This window comes from Barbus barbus (genome assembly GCF_936440315.1).
Source record: "Barbus barbus genome assembly, chromosome: 1".
Classification (NCBI taxonomy): Eukaryota; Metazoa; Chordata; class Actinopteri; order Cypriniformes; family Cyprinidae; genus Barbus; species Barbus barbus.
The window spans coordinates 46,198,436-46,215,212 of NC_136729.1; the positions used below are offsets into that span (position 1 = coordinate 46,198,436).

Genomic DNA, 16,777 nt, shown 5'->3' on the forward strand with positions numbered 1-16,777 from the left:
TTCTGAATATGGATTCGCTATTAGGGCACATCCCTAATTAATAAACGAGCAATTAGTTGACTAATGCTTCAAGTGAACGACTACTAGTCCACCAAAAAGATCTTTAGTCGAGGGCAGCCCTACTAATCTCCACTCGCATTGTTGTCTCATTGCATTGAGTTTAAACTTCTGTTCTTTCCATCCTGATTTTTTGTTGGTCTGTAACCCTCATGTGGTGACTGTGAGGACATCATCCCACCGCTGCGGTCTCTATAATGTTGGCAGCTCCTAGTGCAAGAAAAGCACGTTTTAGTGGCTGGTGTTGAGTCAATTTTGTACGACAGAACAGCACCAGATCTGGCATCTTGATGGTGAAAAAAGGGCAATCAAGGGCTATCTTGAACACAAGAAGGTTTTACAGAATCACTGATCCTTACAGTAGATGTCATGAGCAGGTCACCTTCCCAGAGAGAGAGCTTGTCCTCTTCAGTCGGATTCTGGCTGGATTTTCTCTTTGATAACTGAAGTAAATCCTCCAGCAGTCTCTAATGGAGACAGAGAACCTTAGATAAAAACTCGCTCTCTCTCTTCCATTTTTGTCATGCTATATTTCTCTCCTCTATTTTTGCTTCTGAGTCCTTGGACAAAAGAGGAGGACAGGAAAAATATGAAAGGATTATAGCTTTTCCCGTCCTCTTAGAAAAAGATGTGAAAACACACAAATGCACACACACACCCCCCGTTATACACTGTTATTAGAGCACTGTGTGTGTGTGTGTGTGTGTTTTTAAACCCTTATACACCTGGAGAGTGATACAGTGATTCACACAGTGATTCATTTGAACAGATTATATTTGGTCTAATCAACTGATACAGAGTTTGTAAACCAGGTGAATGCAAGCAGCACTGCATTGATATTCTGGGTTAAGTTTGATCCAACCACTAAATATTTCAAATATGTAAATATAAGCCTACTTACTTCAGCAATGCATTCAGCTTGAACCACTCAACTTACAGACTCCATTCAAACTTTCAAACATTCATTAATGGAACGTTCAGTGTTCCAAATGTAATGGGCTGCGATTATGTCATTAGCAATATTTGTGTATTTGCATAGTGAATTGTGATTGGTCTTGTCTTCCAGTGTCTATTTACAGACTGTCATGTTGTGTGTTGATTTCTGTGCACAGCTGAAAAATAAGACACATGCTGAGTGTCACCATAACATCAGAGTATTCTGATGCAAAAAGTAATTTATGCCTAAATTAAAACTTTTAAATGACTTTAAAATGTAAGACTTTCATGCAAGCACAGCTATTTATTTTAAGAATTACATAGTTTAGCAGAAAAACTGAGGTGGGCACAATGGGAATAATATTACATCTAATATTAAAATATTCTGGTCCTTGGATCTTGAGTAATGAAAGTCCAACAGAACTATTGCATGTTTGTATCTCTCTGGTCGTATTGGCTTATTCAACCATGGTAAAATTGATGAATAATGAATTTAATAATACAGTAGGCTATTTCAACACAAAACAAATGACTGCAAACGCAGCTAACAGGGAGCATTTTCATAATGTTCTGTAAAGGTTTTCTCAAAGCTATTAGCAAAAATTATTGCAGTAACATTTAATTTTGTTCAATGTTATCTTGTATTTAAAGATGTTCTCAAAACGTTAGCACAAAAATATTATTCACACATATATGAAGGTAAAATTATGCCTAAATGATTTGCATGCACAGGGTAAGATTTGTGAAAGTGTACATAAGATAGTAAGTGTAAAATAATTTTGCATGCACAAGAAAAAAAATTTAAAAGTGTAAATCGTATTTCAAGTGTAAGAAAAAAAGATCTGAAGCCTTTTACTGTTTTTCGTAAGTGTAATTAATTAATTGTGAAAGTGCAGCTTCATGCTAACGCAAAATAAATATGATCTGTATTCGTCTGACTTCTATTGCTCTGTGCATAAACGCTTGGCACATTTTTTTTTCGCCAAAGTACAGCCAAAAGCATTGCAAGCCTGTGAACATTGCGAAAACAACTGTGTCAAGAACTGCAAAATGGATTGACCGCGTAAAACCAATCTGTTATAGAAGCTTAATTAAGCAATTATACTGCATGTTACTTCAAGTAACTTCTCTGAACTTGTGATATTTCAGTAGCTCGAATAGTATTGGGAGTAATATTATTAATTGTATATCGTTAGCAACAAACTGACAAACAACATAACATGTAAATAAGCTAACTGAAAACAGTGGTTTTAATACCGAAATACAACGTCAAATTCCATATGTATTCATATACATATACAGAGTTTATTTGTAATTTTCTCTCTGTTTTGAACGAACACACACACCCACACAGGCACACACACACACACACACACACACACACACACACTCACACCCCCACACGCACACACACACTCACTATCTGATGTGATCTAGTATTCTCTCTCATTCTGCCTGCAGACTTCTACAGTATATATAATGGAGCAGACAGAACACACTTTCCCATTCAGACCTCTGCAAAGTCCTCACACAACACGTTGTCACACACATGCAGCTGCACTGCTTCAAATCAGCCTCTTTTTTAATTTCCAAACACTGAAACACAGTAAGAGTTCTTTCTCCCCATCATCAGCACCATCAGTGTTTGTCGAATGCTGCGGTGTTTAAAAACCACTGTCACTCTCACCAAATAAATCAATATAATATCACAAAACAACAACCGCTATGTGTTTGACGGAAAGTCTTGAGGTTCCAGCTCCATCATTCGGTCGGATGCTGTCAGATTGAGCGGGTCACGTAAAGGCTGTGTAGAGTTATAAGTGTTGTGCAAGGTTTGTATTTTGGTTGTGTGTATGTTTTCATGGCACATACATTATATTATCCTGACTTAATTTCTCGCAATTCAGAGTTTTTTTTTGTTTTTTGTTTTTTCATATCAGAATTGTTAGTTTATATTCAGCAATTCAAACTTGTTTACTCAAAAAGAGTTTTTCCGAACATTTCTCAGAATTCACACAAAATTCAGTTCTGTGTTTAGATCTGTTTAATATTCTCAGAGCTGTGACTTTATCACACATTGTTATTATTTTATTTTTTGCAGTTCAGAGTTTATATCTCGCCATTTTTAGCTAACTTCTCAAAGTTTAAACTTACCTTCTCAGAACTGCGACATAAATAAAATAATAATTGTATTTCAATTCTGAGTTTATCGCAATTTTGAGTTATGTTTTTTTTTTCAACTGCTTGCACACATTTTCAAAACTTTACACACCCATCCAAGAATTGCACACAAAATGCAAAATGCCTCACATCTCTTGCAAAATGAAGCACTGCATTCAAAATATCACAAACACATCTCAAAAGCAAACATTTGCAAACACCTTTGCCATAATATGAATTCCTGTTAGATTTTTGTGTGTTACATAAAGAATTGTGTGTTGTGTTTTGCAAAAAGTGTTTTATGAAATTGAAATTGTGAGTTTTGCAAAAATTCTGATTTTATTTCTCGCAGTTCGTAATTTATATATCGCGATTTTGAGTTAAACATTTGAAAATACAAACTTACTTTCTCAGAATTCTGATTTTATTTCTTGCACATTTTGATTTAACATTTCACTGTTTGAACTTTCTTAGAATTGCAGAGAAATTTATAATGTGCAGTTCTTTTTTAATTTCTTGCAATCCCAAGCTCATCCTCTCTCGCAATTTTGTTTCAACACCTCGAAAAAGGTTATATCTTGCAATTTGAACTTTCTTACTGAAAATTGCAAGTATATAACACAAAATTCTGATTTTATTTCTAACATTTCTGATTTTTATCTCAATTTTGAAGGATATAATGCTCAATTCTTAATTTAATTCTCACAGTTTATTCTTTCTTGTGATTTTGAGTTAACATTTTTCCCTCAAAATTATAGTATATAAGTATATACTGTAAATGTGCAATTCTTATTTTATTTTCCACAATTCCTAGTCGATATCTCACTTTTTTTTTATTTAACACCTCAAAATTCAAATTTGAACTTTGAATCTTTGCAATTTGAACTTTCTTACTCAATATTGTTTCATAACACAAAATTCAGATTTTATTTATTATAGTTTCACACAATTGTGAAATAAAGGGGACCTATTATGCCCCTTTTTACAAGATATAAATAAGTATCTGACGTCCCCAGAGCGTATATGTGAAGTTTTATCTTAGCTTTTAGCTTAATACCCTACAGATAATTTTTTATAGCTTGTTAAAATTGCCACTTTTGGGGTATTTTGGTGCTGATTTTGAGTGTGTTGCTTTAAATGCGAATGAGCTGTTGCTCCCGGAGAAGAGGGCGGAGCTTCAAGAGCATCACAAATGGGCGGGACTTTTTCCCTTCTGTGACGTGAACAGAGGGAGAATCTGAAACAGCTCGTTTGGAGAGACTGTTCATGATTTATAAAAAAATGAGTTGGTGGATTTCTAACATTATAGTCTGGTTGTTTTCACACACTGCAACCATACAACTGTGATTTTTGCATAATAGGTCCCCTTTAACATTTTGCAGTTTGAACTAACTTTTTATAGCATGCAGTGACTTTATTTTTTTTTTGTGATTCTGAATTCTTATCTTGCAGTTTTCATTTATTTATTTTTTTTTTCAGAATTCCTCTGGAATCTACAGATTATTTTTCACACTCATATGAATGCACAAATTCCCATATTACCTTCACAAAATGATTATTTCTCAGACCCTTTCGTCCTTGAAATTAGGCAGGTCATCAGGGCCAGACTCACCATCGGGGGCGCTGGGAAAATCCTGGTGTCCTAGATTTAATCTGCTGCTCTGCTCATTTTCATTTATCTATCTATTTACTTCTTAAAAGTCACAATTACCTTATTTTGTTTTATCCATTTCATAGATTAGAGCTTGCCATATTGCAAAGGTTATTCATCAGACAGTTTGGAGTACTGTCGGATGTTTAGGATCTCATGGGTTTGTTCTAGTTGTCAGAAAATTTTAAGGGTTTTGAGGAGACTGATATGGTTGTGTTGATGGTTTCGATGCGCAATAACAGATTCAAAGATGCATAAAAGCACAATCTCTGCTCAGGACGAGTGAGGTGAAGCTGAGGGACGGCAGAAGATGTGAGATGATGAACTGTGTTGTGAAGCGTTTCTCTGTTTCTCTCTCAGGTGCGTTTGGTGGTGGAGTTGATTTGGCCTCTGTTCCTGTTCTTCATTCTTGTGTCGGTCAGATCCACCAATCATCCCGTTTATAAAAGCCAGTGTGAGTATTGCTATGCATGTAAACATGAACCACAATTTATTTACCTGCGGGAAACTTTCTTTGAGTCATAATTAGGGTTGTGAATCGAAAATCGATTCCGATTCCAGAATCAGATACTTAAGGTCAGGAATCGGATACTTGTTGTCAAATTAAAATTTCGATTCTGCTTATCGATTCCTATGCGCTTTTTATTTTCTTCTTCATCTGTGAGGACCGGTGTGACCTAGCGATCTGCCAGGACCTTGCTCGTTAATAATCGCTCCAACGTTGCATTTGCGATCAGAAGCCAAAAAAGCTAAGTATAATATCTGTGATAGATAAACATGTTGCAAGAGAGGTGTCACCACCAAGAAGACATTAATTTAATAGATCGTTAATGATCGCGAACATGATTCAAACACCAACGTGATTCTATTAAATTACAATAATTTACAATAATTCATCTGTTTCATTCCTCAACCTTTGTCGTGTAGACCTTCACAGTCTTTTCAACCACACAGTATCATTATTTCTGTGTTACAAACATTCAAATCACAGAAGCACTGTTATAAAAGTTTATAGTTCAGATATAAACTCTGATATGTACCGTAGCGATTAAAATAGAGTAAATCTCATTTTGAAAGTAGAAGTATGAAGATTTATCGATTAAATTGTTACGCAAGTAGGTGGCGAAAAGGGTCTGTTAAAATGTATCTGTCTTTGAAACATACAAGAGATTCGTTCAAAGACGCTGATTCATCCAGTAATGAAGCAAGTATATCCTGATTGAGTCATTCATAAATTACATGTGATTTTGTTTAGTTGTCTAATATGTTTTTCTTCAGAATCACGAGAGAACCACAACGTCCATTGGGAAAAAAAGAAAAAGCTCAATTTATCCAGAATCATGCAGTTCTATTTTGCACACAAACAGCTCTTAAAGAGTTGATTTTTGTTCATGGTATTCAGCTCCAATAAATGGTTTGCAAAAAAGAGACACAGCATTAATGTTTGATATCATTATTTAATCACATTGAAATCGAAACTGGGAATCGATAAGCAGAATCAGAATTGATCAAATTCAAACGATACCCAACCCTAGTCATAATTGACAGCTTTGTGCACATTTTGTGAAGAACAGCGACTTAGACTGAGAGAAAACTCTAGGAATCATAAAATACTTTAAAAAGTACTGTTTACACACCTAATGCACATTATTTCCTTTTCATTTGTAACATTAGAGCTAAATAAGCTTCCTGTGTTTGTCAGAAAGTGAAAAAGAATAAGAGAATCTATCACAGGCTTAGTTCACACTGCAGGCTAAAATGTAGTTTACATTACAGATTTAAGTGTTTAATGAAGACGACAGGTTACGCAAAAATGTAGTAATACATTAAAGAGCGCCAAATACAACATCTATCGTTTGATTTGTGTTTTAAAATGGACAGAATTTAAGTTCAAGTTCAGACTTTGTTTACAAAAGTTACAAAGCACAAAACCTTTTACGATTATTGGATTAAAGGTGCGCTACAAATAATATTTAGTGTGTATTAAGTTGTAATAGTATAGTAATAGTATTAAGTTGTTATTCATTATAAACTAAAATATCTTCATCAAAATGAAGGTCAGTTAAAACTGAGAAATCAATCTTGTTAACACATTTTTGTTTGCCGAAATTTTGAGCATCATTACTAAATTACTTGAACAACATCATCATTGTGATTTGGATTCATAAAGTCGCAAAAAGTAATTGTGAATGATTGCTTCCTCTCCTCTCAGGTCACTACCCCAATAAGCCCCTCCCGTCGGCGGGTGTGTTGCCATGGGTACAGGGCATGCTGTGTAACATTCAGAACCCCTGTGTCAGTTTCCCCACACCTGGTGAAGCACCTGGACAGGTGAACAACTTCGAAAACTCCACGTGAGTGTCACACCAACACTGTTCACGTCCATCAGGATGCATTGTGTTAGTTAGCATAAATATATGGACACAATAAATCTCCAAATAAATGTAGACCCAACATATAGGAAGCATGATAATTGAATAAAAATAGCTGAACTGCTTAATCATTAAATTCCTTAAATGTTATTGTCTTAATATATTAAATAGTATTTCAAATTCAATGTAAACTTCATTCATTAAAGTATATTAAATAGTCATTTAAATATTATCATAAATGTGTGTACACATTGAATCTCTAAATAAATGTAGACCCAACATATTGGAAGTATAATAACTGAATAAAAATATTTATATTGCTGTATTTATATATTTTGGAGATTGTTTGCCCTTACCTAAGCCATATACCTTCTATGTAGACAATTTAAAATACTGTATCAATGCATTCTATGGCACCTTTACAATAGTAATTATTATAGGGTCTCATTTTTATAGTGGCAACTTGAAGCTGATGAACTTTGTTTAGCATTTATCTCTAAATCCTCTATGTCTATTCTTTTTTTTCTTTCTAATGCTGATTTAGAGTCACAAATATTTTGGTTGAAGTTCAGTCGCTCCTGGCAGATCCTGCTCTCTTCAGCAGCGTCAAACTGATCTCTGAGGATATCGGCCAGTGGACGTCCATCCTGCAGAATGCAAACCCAGCCGCAGGTGAATGTCTGGCTTTACTTTTCAAAGCGTGCTGATATTTAACATAACATTTCAGAGTATTCGACTGCTGATCTTGTTTTGCTGGTTACTGGTCATGTTGGAGGACCAACTAGACCAGGTCAAATCATCACAGACCAGCTCAGGCTGCTTTAAGCTGTTTTTTTTTTTCAGCAAGATCATCTCAAATCGATAAACAGCTTCATGTTTATGTAAAACTGCTGTTATAAACGCTTCAGAGATCCCAGTTCTGCTGCTTTCATCAAATCCATCAACACATGAAATAATCGGCAGCATTTCCCCAGTATGATGATGTGTTGTGAATAATCAAACATGGGCTTTTGAGACTCATTATTAGATCATCAACATCACCATCATCAACTTTCAAAATATCTTTAAAATAGAAATAAAAATAGAGGCAAATGAGCCAGCTGTTGACTTGCAGTGAGAGTTTAGATCGATACAATTAATTTGCATCAGATACACATTTCAAGCTAAAAATATGCCATTGGACTAATAAAAAAAAAAAAAAAAAACATTTAAATATTATTTAAATTACTATTTTAATATACTATTAAAATAAGTTTAAATGCAGATGTGACATATTTAATCTATTAAAAGGTTGTGGCTGAAGTCAGTTGTAGTTCTTGTGTTTCTCTTTTTCTTCAGTGATTCTGCTTGTTAACAGCAGCTGTTCCTCACTAATGCTCAATCAGCACTTAATTAATCACTTAATTATCTCGTTAACTTTAACACTGCTTCAGTGTTACTTTAACACTATTTGGAGTGGGACCAAATGCACTCTGAGCAGTGTTGATTTAACACGCACAAAGGTGCCGGCGCGCGCATAGCCTGTATCATTTCATATCAAATCGAGAAAGAAACTAGAAGCATGCCATGTCATGATCAGTTAAGTCATGAAGTTACCAAAAAGGCGATTAAAGCTGCCATAAAACTGTGCATGCATGTAATATGTTATATATGAGTTACATTAAGAACATGTCTCTGAAATGGTTTTCAAAACTGTCTTGGAGCATCCCAGCACTCTCTCTCTCATCAAACACACTCGATTTAACTCTTCCGCTCTTTAGAAGAGACTGAAATGGGTCAGAAAAGGTAGAGTTGAGAGAAATACGATGCGTGTCAGATCCGGCCAAGACAACCACATAACCAGCTGCTGTGATGCCTGTTCATCAAGATCAAAAGAAAAAAAGAGGAAATAAATAACTTTATAGGATTCATCTGTATTTAGTTTAGAATATAGTGTTTGATAACTTTATTCAATTTCTGTATATTTCTGCTGAGGGGCACAGGTAGATAAATATGCCATTTATTATAATGGGTTTATGTGAAGATTGTTTTAAGTTCACTTAAATTAGAAGTTATTTTTAAAGTCTAATAAATGTTAAAATTGAATATATATAAAAAAAATGTTTATAGGGAAATCAGTATTAATTGGTATCAGTGAGACTGGCCTTCAGTCATAAAAATAAAGATGTCATTAAACAAATATTAAAACCATACTCTCTTTATGTTGTTTTTTTATTAATTTGAAGATTGAGTGTTAAATTATTGCAATATAAAAGTATATTTAAAAACTTTAATGTTAGGTGGGATAATATTTTAGGTAGGTATTAATTTCAGAAAAATGTGCAATCAGTTACGTTTTACATTTAAATGTTTTATTCATTTTCATTATTTTTTTTTATTATTATTTTTTTTTATTGTGTTATTATTATTGTCTTTAAGCGGTTTTATTTTATTTACATAATTTTATTTATTCATTTTCATTATTTTTTTGCAAAAATAAACAGCAAAATATTCAATAACCTAGCATCTGTTTTTATTTATTTTATTTTATATACTGTCATTTATTTTAATTTTTGTCTTCATTATGCATTTTTTATTTATGTATGTTTATTTATTCATTTTAATTTTGTTTAGTTTTATTTATTTTTTTGCCCTTTAGACAAAATGATTTAGAAAATATATTAAACAGCACTATATACAAGAATTTCATCTTACTTTATAATTATCAGTATCTGAATTAAACATTTTATATTTTGTTATAGTGGTATAGTTTGAGTCTCTGAATTAAACTGAGCTGTTTTTTGGTTTTTTGGTTTCCTCCATATACGCATTATATCAGACAATATGAACCATAAAAGCCTGATGCATAAAATATTATACTTTTTTGGATGGTCTTGTCTAGAGTTTCAATAAACTGATTTTTCGGCCCATTATTCCACACGTCAGGCTGAAATAGCACCCTGTCTTCCACTGTGCTTATATCCATGATTTACAGCCGCTCTTGTTGTTGTTCGGAGGAGCAGGTCATATTTCTTGTTGTTTGTTCGTACCGTTTAGTCTAATGATATTCAGATTTGAGAGGAAGCTCATTGGCAAATAGGCCGCGGAGCGTCGTGTTGTCGAGGCGCGGTCACCGCCGCCAGCAGCATTTGCATTCGGGGGCCGTGAACTTCTATTATACCAGATTAAATTCATCAGGAGATCTGAGAGAGAGTAATTAACTCACAACACTGCCAGAGTCTGTCCGACAGGAGCGGCCAATCAGAGCGAGCGCTCAACGCAGCGGCCAATCAGAGCACAGGGTGGTGACCGGATGATGAAGGTGCAAGGTGACGACTCCAATCTCTCTCAGTGTGTGTGTGTGTGTGAGACCCTCTTGCCTCATGTGGGAGAGGATTGTTGAGATGACAACAGAGATTCAGAGTGTAATAACGCGCCCTCGTTAAGCGCCGCTGTCTGATATCCTTGCTGCTAATTAGCTTGGCTCTATATGTATTATCCATTGATGTGCATTACAGCATCTCTCTCTCTCTAGAGCTCCGTCAGACCTCCGTCAGCCTCCATGTGTAAACTCATTCGCCTAATTGGCTTTCATGGTCTTTGTGCGTGTGTGGGAGGAATTCACAGTTACATAAGGACAAAACAGTGTGTTGCATTATAGCTAAATGAGTCTTTAACGGGCTAACATGTTTAATAAGCCACATCCACTCCTTCAATCACGACCTCAGCTTACACAGAGCCGCCCGCCGTCCACAGGACAGAACAACGAGGATCATGGGGAAAAAAAACACATATATATATAAGTTTTTTTTTTAAATAAATGTATGCTTTTATTATCAAGGATGCATTAAATTTACCAAAAGTGCCAGTAATGACATTTATTATTTTACATAAGATTTCTATTTTAAATAAATGCTGTTCTTTTGAACTTTGTTTCCACAAAAATATTGTGCAGCACAACTGTGTTCAACATTGATAATAATCAGAAATGTTTGTTGAGCAGTAAATCAGTATATTATTATGATTTCTGAAGATCATGAGACACTGAAGACTGGAGTAATGATGCTGAAAATACAGCTGCAGATCACAGAAATAAATTACATTTTAACACATATTTACATAGAAAACAGTTATTTTAAATTGTAATAATATTTCACAAATATTACTGTTTACAGTATTTTGCTCAAATAAATGCTTCCTTGTTGAATACGATAAGATACTTTATTTCTAATTTGTTTTTACATTATCTATTCATTACATTTATTTACTTTTTTTCATTTATTACATTATATTTTTGTTTTTATTTTATTTTGAACTTTGTTTTTATTTACTCTTGCGTACTTATGCATGTTTTACTCATGTATTTTATTTTGGTTTTGTTCTGTTTAGACTACAAAAAGAACTAAACAGCAATATATATATATATATATATATATATATATATACTATATATATATTTATATACACATACGGTATATAATAACCTAACAGCAGTCTGTAATTTTTATTTATTTTTATTAATGTATGAATTTTATGTATCCATGCATTTTTTTATGTATTATTTTTATTGTGTTATTATTATTTATTTATTTTTGTTGTTGATTGGAAAAAATATTTTAGAAAAATATTTAAACAGAAATGTATAAAACTTTTTTACTTTTGTTTTTATTTTTATGTTGTAATTATTAAATCATTTATGCATTTTTGACATGTTTTTAATAATGATTGATTGATATATCTGTCTGTCTCTATTTGCTGCCTGTCTGAATAAAGCCTGCTGAGCTAAGAGCAGTATGTTAATATTCCCTGGTCACTATCTCTCTCAGGTCAGTCGATTCCGCTTCGCAGTTTGCTGAGAACCAACGAGACGTTTTCTGAATATCTGACGAACAGCCTTTCGGTGCCAAACACAACCGCCGCGAGCCTGATGAGGGTGAGAGTTCGGCTCGGACAGGTACGTCAGAGATAAAGAGATGCTGTGTGTGCAGACTGGAGGAGATCCAGCATCTCTTAATGAAAACCCAGCCGGGAGGCCAGACGCTCACTGTCTCCACCGAAACCTCACAAGATTCAAGCAGACGCCATCTCAACTTTAAACACAAAACCCTGAAGCCACTAAAAATGTTTCTGTAACTATGTTAAGAACCAGATAAGTTTCAACATGAATCATCAGGTTTCATTTGTGAAATCAATCAATTTGTTAATTCATTAAAGGTTTAACCAAAAATGTATTTTAGAGCCCAATTAAATCAGTTTTATTTTTTCCCCTAAACTCTGTTTTATTTTTTACAAAACCTGTTTTAATTTCTCTAAATTACACTTTAATGGTTTCATAAAATTTTAATAATCAAAAAACATGTATGATCAATGTAATTCATAACACTTTAATCATTTAATAATAAATAGTTTTCAAATATTTTTTCAAAAATTCTATGCTGCCTGTTTTAATTGAATTAATTAAAAACATAACCCCAGTGGAATTAATGGAATTTAATTAAATTCCTTTGAATTTATAACCAGCGATTACTCAAAAACAGGCCAAATTTATGAAACCTGCATATTTATTTCAAACAAAACAAACAAAACCATTTATTATCAATGATGGTTATCAAAAGAAGGCATAAAACATTAACAGTTTAATTTATCTTTTAAATCGCAATCAAATGAAAATTTAACATAGCTAAACTGAACTTTTATCATATTTATTATGATTTAAAATCCATCCTATTGTAATAAGTACAATTATTTATAATTTGTATTATAATAATTGTAATTATATTTATAGAAATAACTGGTATAAATGACAGTTTGATGACAGTCAAATGACATTTGATCATGTCAGATACTAACCAAATAAGCAAGTTCCAGCACAAATCATCAGGTTTCAATTGAGAAATATATCAGTTTGTTCATTTTAAACCTTAGTGTTCTTAATGAATAACTATGAAATTTAAAAATGGCACTTCATGACAAAAATGTTGCCTTCTCTAAACCGACTTTGACCTTTGATTTTACAGCAGCTGACCATATAATGTGATATTAATTGTAATATGTGTGTGTTGTGCTCAGCTGCCTGCTCTGTCGACTGATGGAGAGCTACGCTCTGTTCTCTGCGGCCCATCCATCGATGGCATCCTGGAATTTAATTCAGCCAATCAGAAAGAAGAGTTTCAGAATGTCACATGCTCCCTGACAGCCAATCAGCTTCTTCAGGCCAGACGAGTGTTCACGCAGAATCTGGACAACATGAAGCTCCTGAATGCAGTGAGTGGCCCTACTTTATTTCAATGAGTGGGTGTTTTTTACACATTTTATGATTACATTCACATAGATTTAAAATATAATTTTACATTTGTTTACATAAAATAATAATAGAAGCATCATTAAAAAATGTACTCAAAGTTCATAAAATTTTCTTTGATCTTTTGACATATAATAGATCATTATAATATAAATAAATAAATACTCAGACCTCAAAAATCCATCCTCACATCAAAAAGAGCATTTGTTGAAATCAAGCCAAACTTCATCCATACTGATACATCTCACTGTCGTTTGCTTTGATACTCTTTTACCTAGGAATGTTAGCCGATCTTTTTTTTTTTTTTTGGATATAATTTTTCTGCGTTAAAAGGCACATATTGAAAAAAGAAAGAAAATTTAAAAATAATAATTTCAGGATCCGTTTAAAACTTGCTCCCAAATATTTCAGCTCATTGGCAGTTTTTTTTTTTTCTTGTTTTAAACATAAATCAAGTGTCAAATAAAACATAAATATAAATTCCTTGATTTTATAACTCATAATCACTCAAAAACAGGACACATTTATGAGACTTACATAAACAAAAAGACAACAACAACACTGGAACAACATAAATATATAAAAAAATAATAATTTTACTTGCTTAAACTTCCAGATGAAACATTGATAAAGTAGTTGTGAGTAGAGTTTTTACTGCTCATAGACGTGTGTTTTGAGCGGTGCAGGATGCACCGAATGCAGTGAAGTCGCTCTTCTTCACCTCTGTGTCTCGTGCATGTCTTCGAGAGTGAGGAGCATGCAGCACACAAAGTTCTTACAGAATAAAAGCATTAGCCGGAGCTCTGCAGCTGTATGGGACTGAACGGAGCATCCTCGAGGGAGCAGCGGGCGTCTGCGGGTCTGGCCGGGACAGAGGTGTGAAGGAACTGTGTGGTCTGCTCTCTGAGCTCAGTGAAGGGCAGTGCTGTACTGTATATTTGCAGTAGTTTGTGAGTTATGAAAGACAATATAAAATGCTTACAGCTGCCCTCGGCCTTTTCCTACACGTTCAACCATAACTTCTCATATTGATGACATTTATCGTCTTGAAGCGTTTCGGCATCACTGTGGTTTCACGGATGTGAAGCTGAAGTATAAATGTTCTCCAGACTGAATTAATAAAAAGCCATTTGCAGCGTAATCCCTGCGCAGATAAATACCTCTAAAGTAATGCTATTGAGTGTGTGAAGGTCACAGTGATAGACACAGAGATAGCGGCGGCTAAGAGGCCAGTGAATGGGACTTTATTAAGGTTGTTTTAAAAACTCTGGAAATCTAATGATCTTTATAGATTTAGCCGAACTTGGCTTCGCTTCAGTAATACAGTCTTAATCTTCGGCTCCGTGAGGCAGAACCCATGTAATACACACAATTAAGCTCAGAAGAAATCAGTGATACTAAAATGAGATTTCTTTTTCTTTCTTTTTTCTGCTGATTCAGCTTCCATTAGCGCTGGGTCTGAACCGGCTCGAGGTGGCCGCTCTGATGGGCCGAACCAGCGCTAACATCGCTCCACTCATGACCGGGGTGAGTTCTCTGTCTCTCTGTGTTTTCAATCTTGTACGAGGCGTATTGCAGGAATAAGACGCAATAGTGTGTCCCATGAGTTTTTGCATTACAGGCACAGATCCCATGTTGTGTCTTGTGAGAGCTATTAAATATGATGGATAAACAAACACATCAACTCACCAACCAGACCTGCTCAGAAAATACTGTATACACTTTATAATAACTGCAAGCTATGAATCATTAGGTAAGCATTAGTAAATAGTCAATTCATCCTTTTTTTTTTTTTTTTTTTTTTTTTTTTTCCGGCCAATTCATCCTTAACATTTTATTTTTCAGTATTATTTGATGAATACAAAGTTCAAAAGAACAGCATTTATTTGACATATAAAACTTCTGTAACATTATTAAATCCCATTTGTTTTCTCCATAGAGAAAATAAGTTTGTTTAAATATTTCAAGGCAGAGCTAACATGCTGCTGTAAAAGTCAATATACAAAAGTGTTTAATTGTCATATTCCCAATGAAAGTAATTCTGGAGACAAATCCACTAATCGCTGTAACCATGGATACAGGAATTGTGCAAAAAGAATAGACCACGCACTCCCATAAAGCATTGCAAATGACGTAACGCAGCAGCACAGCCTCCAGTGGGTTCAGATCATTGCCAGTAATCGGCTGATGAGCAAGTTCATCTGTTTGCATCCACGAGAGAAGAGCACATGTGTGACGAGAGTCTGCTGCATCATCTGAAGCATCCTGCGACACGCATTACAGGACCTCAGTCTGCTCAAGAGGTGCACAAAGCTCTTGTGGATGGTCCACCTTGCTCCTTTGCTTGTGCTCTGTTGATTTGTAGATGGTTTGCTCCACATCTCTCAGCCCGTCCTCTGAACTCCATCTTATTGCAACCTCAGTTTCTGCAGATGTCATAACTTATATTTAACATCTGAATGTAGAAGGTTTACAGAAACCCTGAAGTCTCACGAAATGTGATCTGCCCGTCAACAGGAAAAAATAAGAAAGATAAAAGAATAGTTCATCCATGCTCTGCAGTGAATGGGTGCCGTCAGAATGAGAGTCCAAACAGCTGATAAAAACATCACAATACCATGATCCACAAGTAATCCACACCACTCCAGTACATCAGTTAACGTCTGGAGAAGAGAAATGCTGAAATAGATCCATCAAGACGTTTTTAACTTCAAACCATTGCTAAAATATAAGTCCATAATCCATAATATTGTTTCCTCCCTTGAAAAAATCAATTTCCGGTTGTCTCTCACACCAAAACCCAGCCATATATTTGTTTAGAGCTGTTTTGGACAGTTTTGGCTTGTAAACGGTGCTTGATCTGTACAGATTTCTCTCCTGATCCAGACCAGACCAGACCACTTTTTCATTTTTTTATTATGGATTATGGACTCTTTTTGTTTTTTTTTGTTTCTTCCAAACATGCATCTTTTGTTTTCCCAAGACATTAACTGATGGACTGGAGTGGTATGGATTGCTTGTAGATTATTGTGATGTTTTTATCAGCTGTTTGGACTCTCATTCTGACGGCACCCATTCACTGCAGAGCATCCATTGCTGAGACAGTGATGCAATGCTGCAAACAAACACATTTTCAGAAAATTTTGATAGCGTGTAAACACTCGAATCTGACTATTTTCAAAAAGCACATACATGCCACAATGGGTTTACAGAAGTTTTATATTTTACGTGCATGCACACAATTAATTATGTCTCATCACTATTTCTGAGTCAAAAAAAATTCTACACCAAATAGTTTTCAGTGAGTTCTGGAACATTGTG

At 34.5% G+C, this 16,777-nt stretch overlaps 1 protein-coding gene across 1 annotated transcript in view; it reads left to right on the plus strand.

Moving 5' to 3' along the window:
• Nucleotides 1-16,777, plus strand: part of LOC306872514 (phospholipid-transporting ATPase ABCA1-like) — a 151,931-nt gene that overhangs the window by 23,903 nt on the left and 111,251 nt on the right. Inside the window, exons 3-8 of the mRNA XM_079421115.1 lie at nt 5,165-5,258; nt 7,017-7,158; nt 7,721-7,848; nt 11,982-12,109; nt 13,225-13,419; nt 14,897-14,983. Of these exons, the coding sequence (XP_079277241.1) occupies nt 5,165-5,258; nt 7,017-7,158; nt 7,721-7,848; nt 11,982-12,109; nt 13,225-13,419; nt 14,897-14,983 (774 nt within the window). The remainder of the gene's footprint in view (nt 1-5,164; nt 5,259-7,016; nt 7,159-7,720; nt 7,849-11,981; nt 12,110-13,224; nt 13,420-14,896; nt 14,984-16,777) is intronic.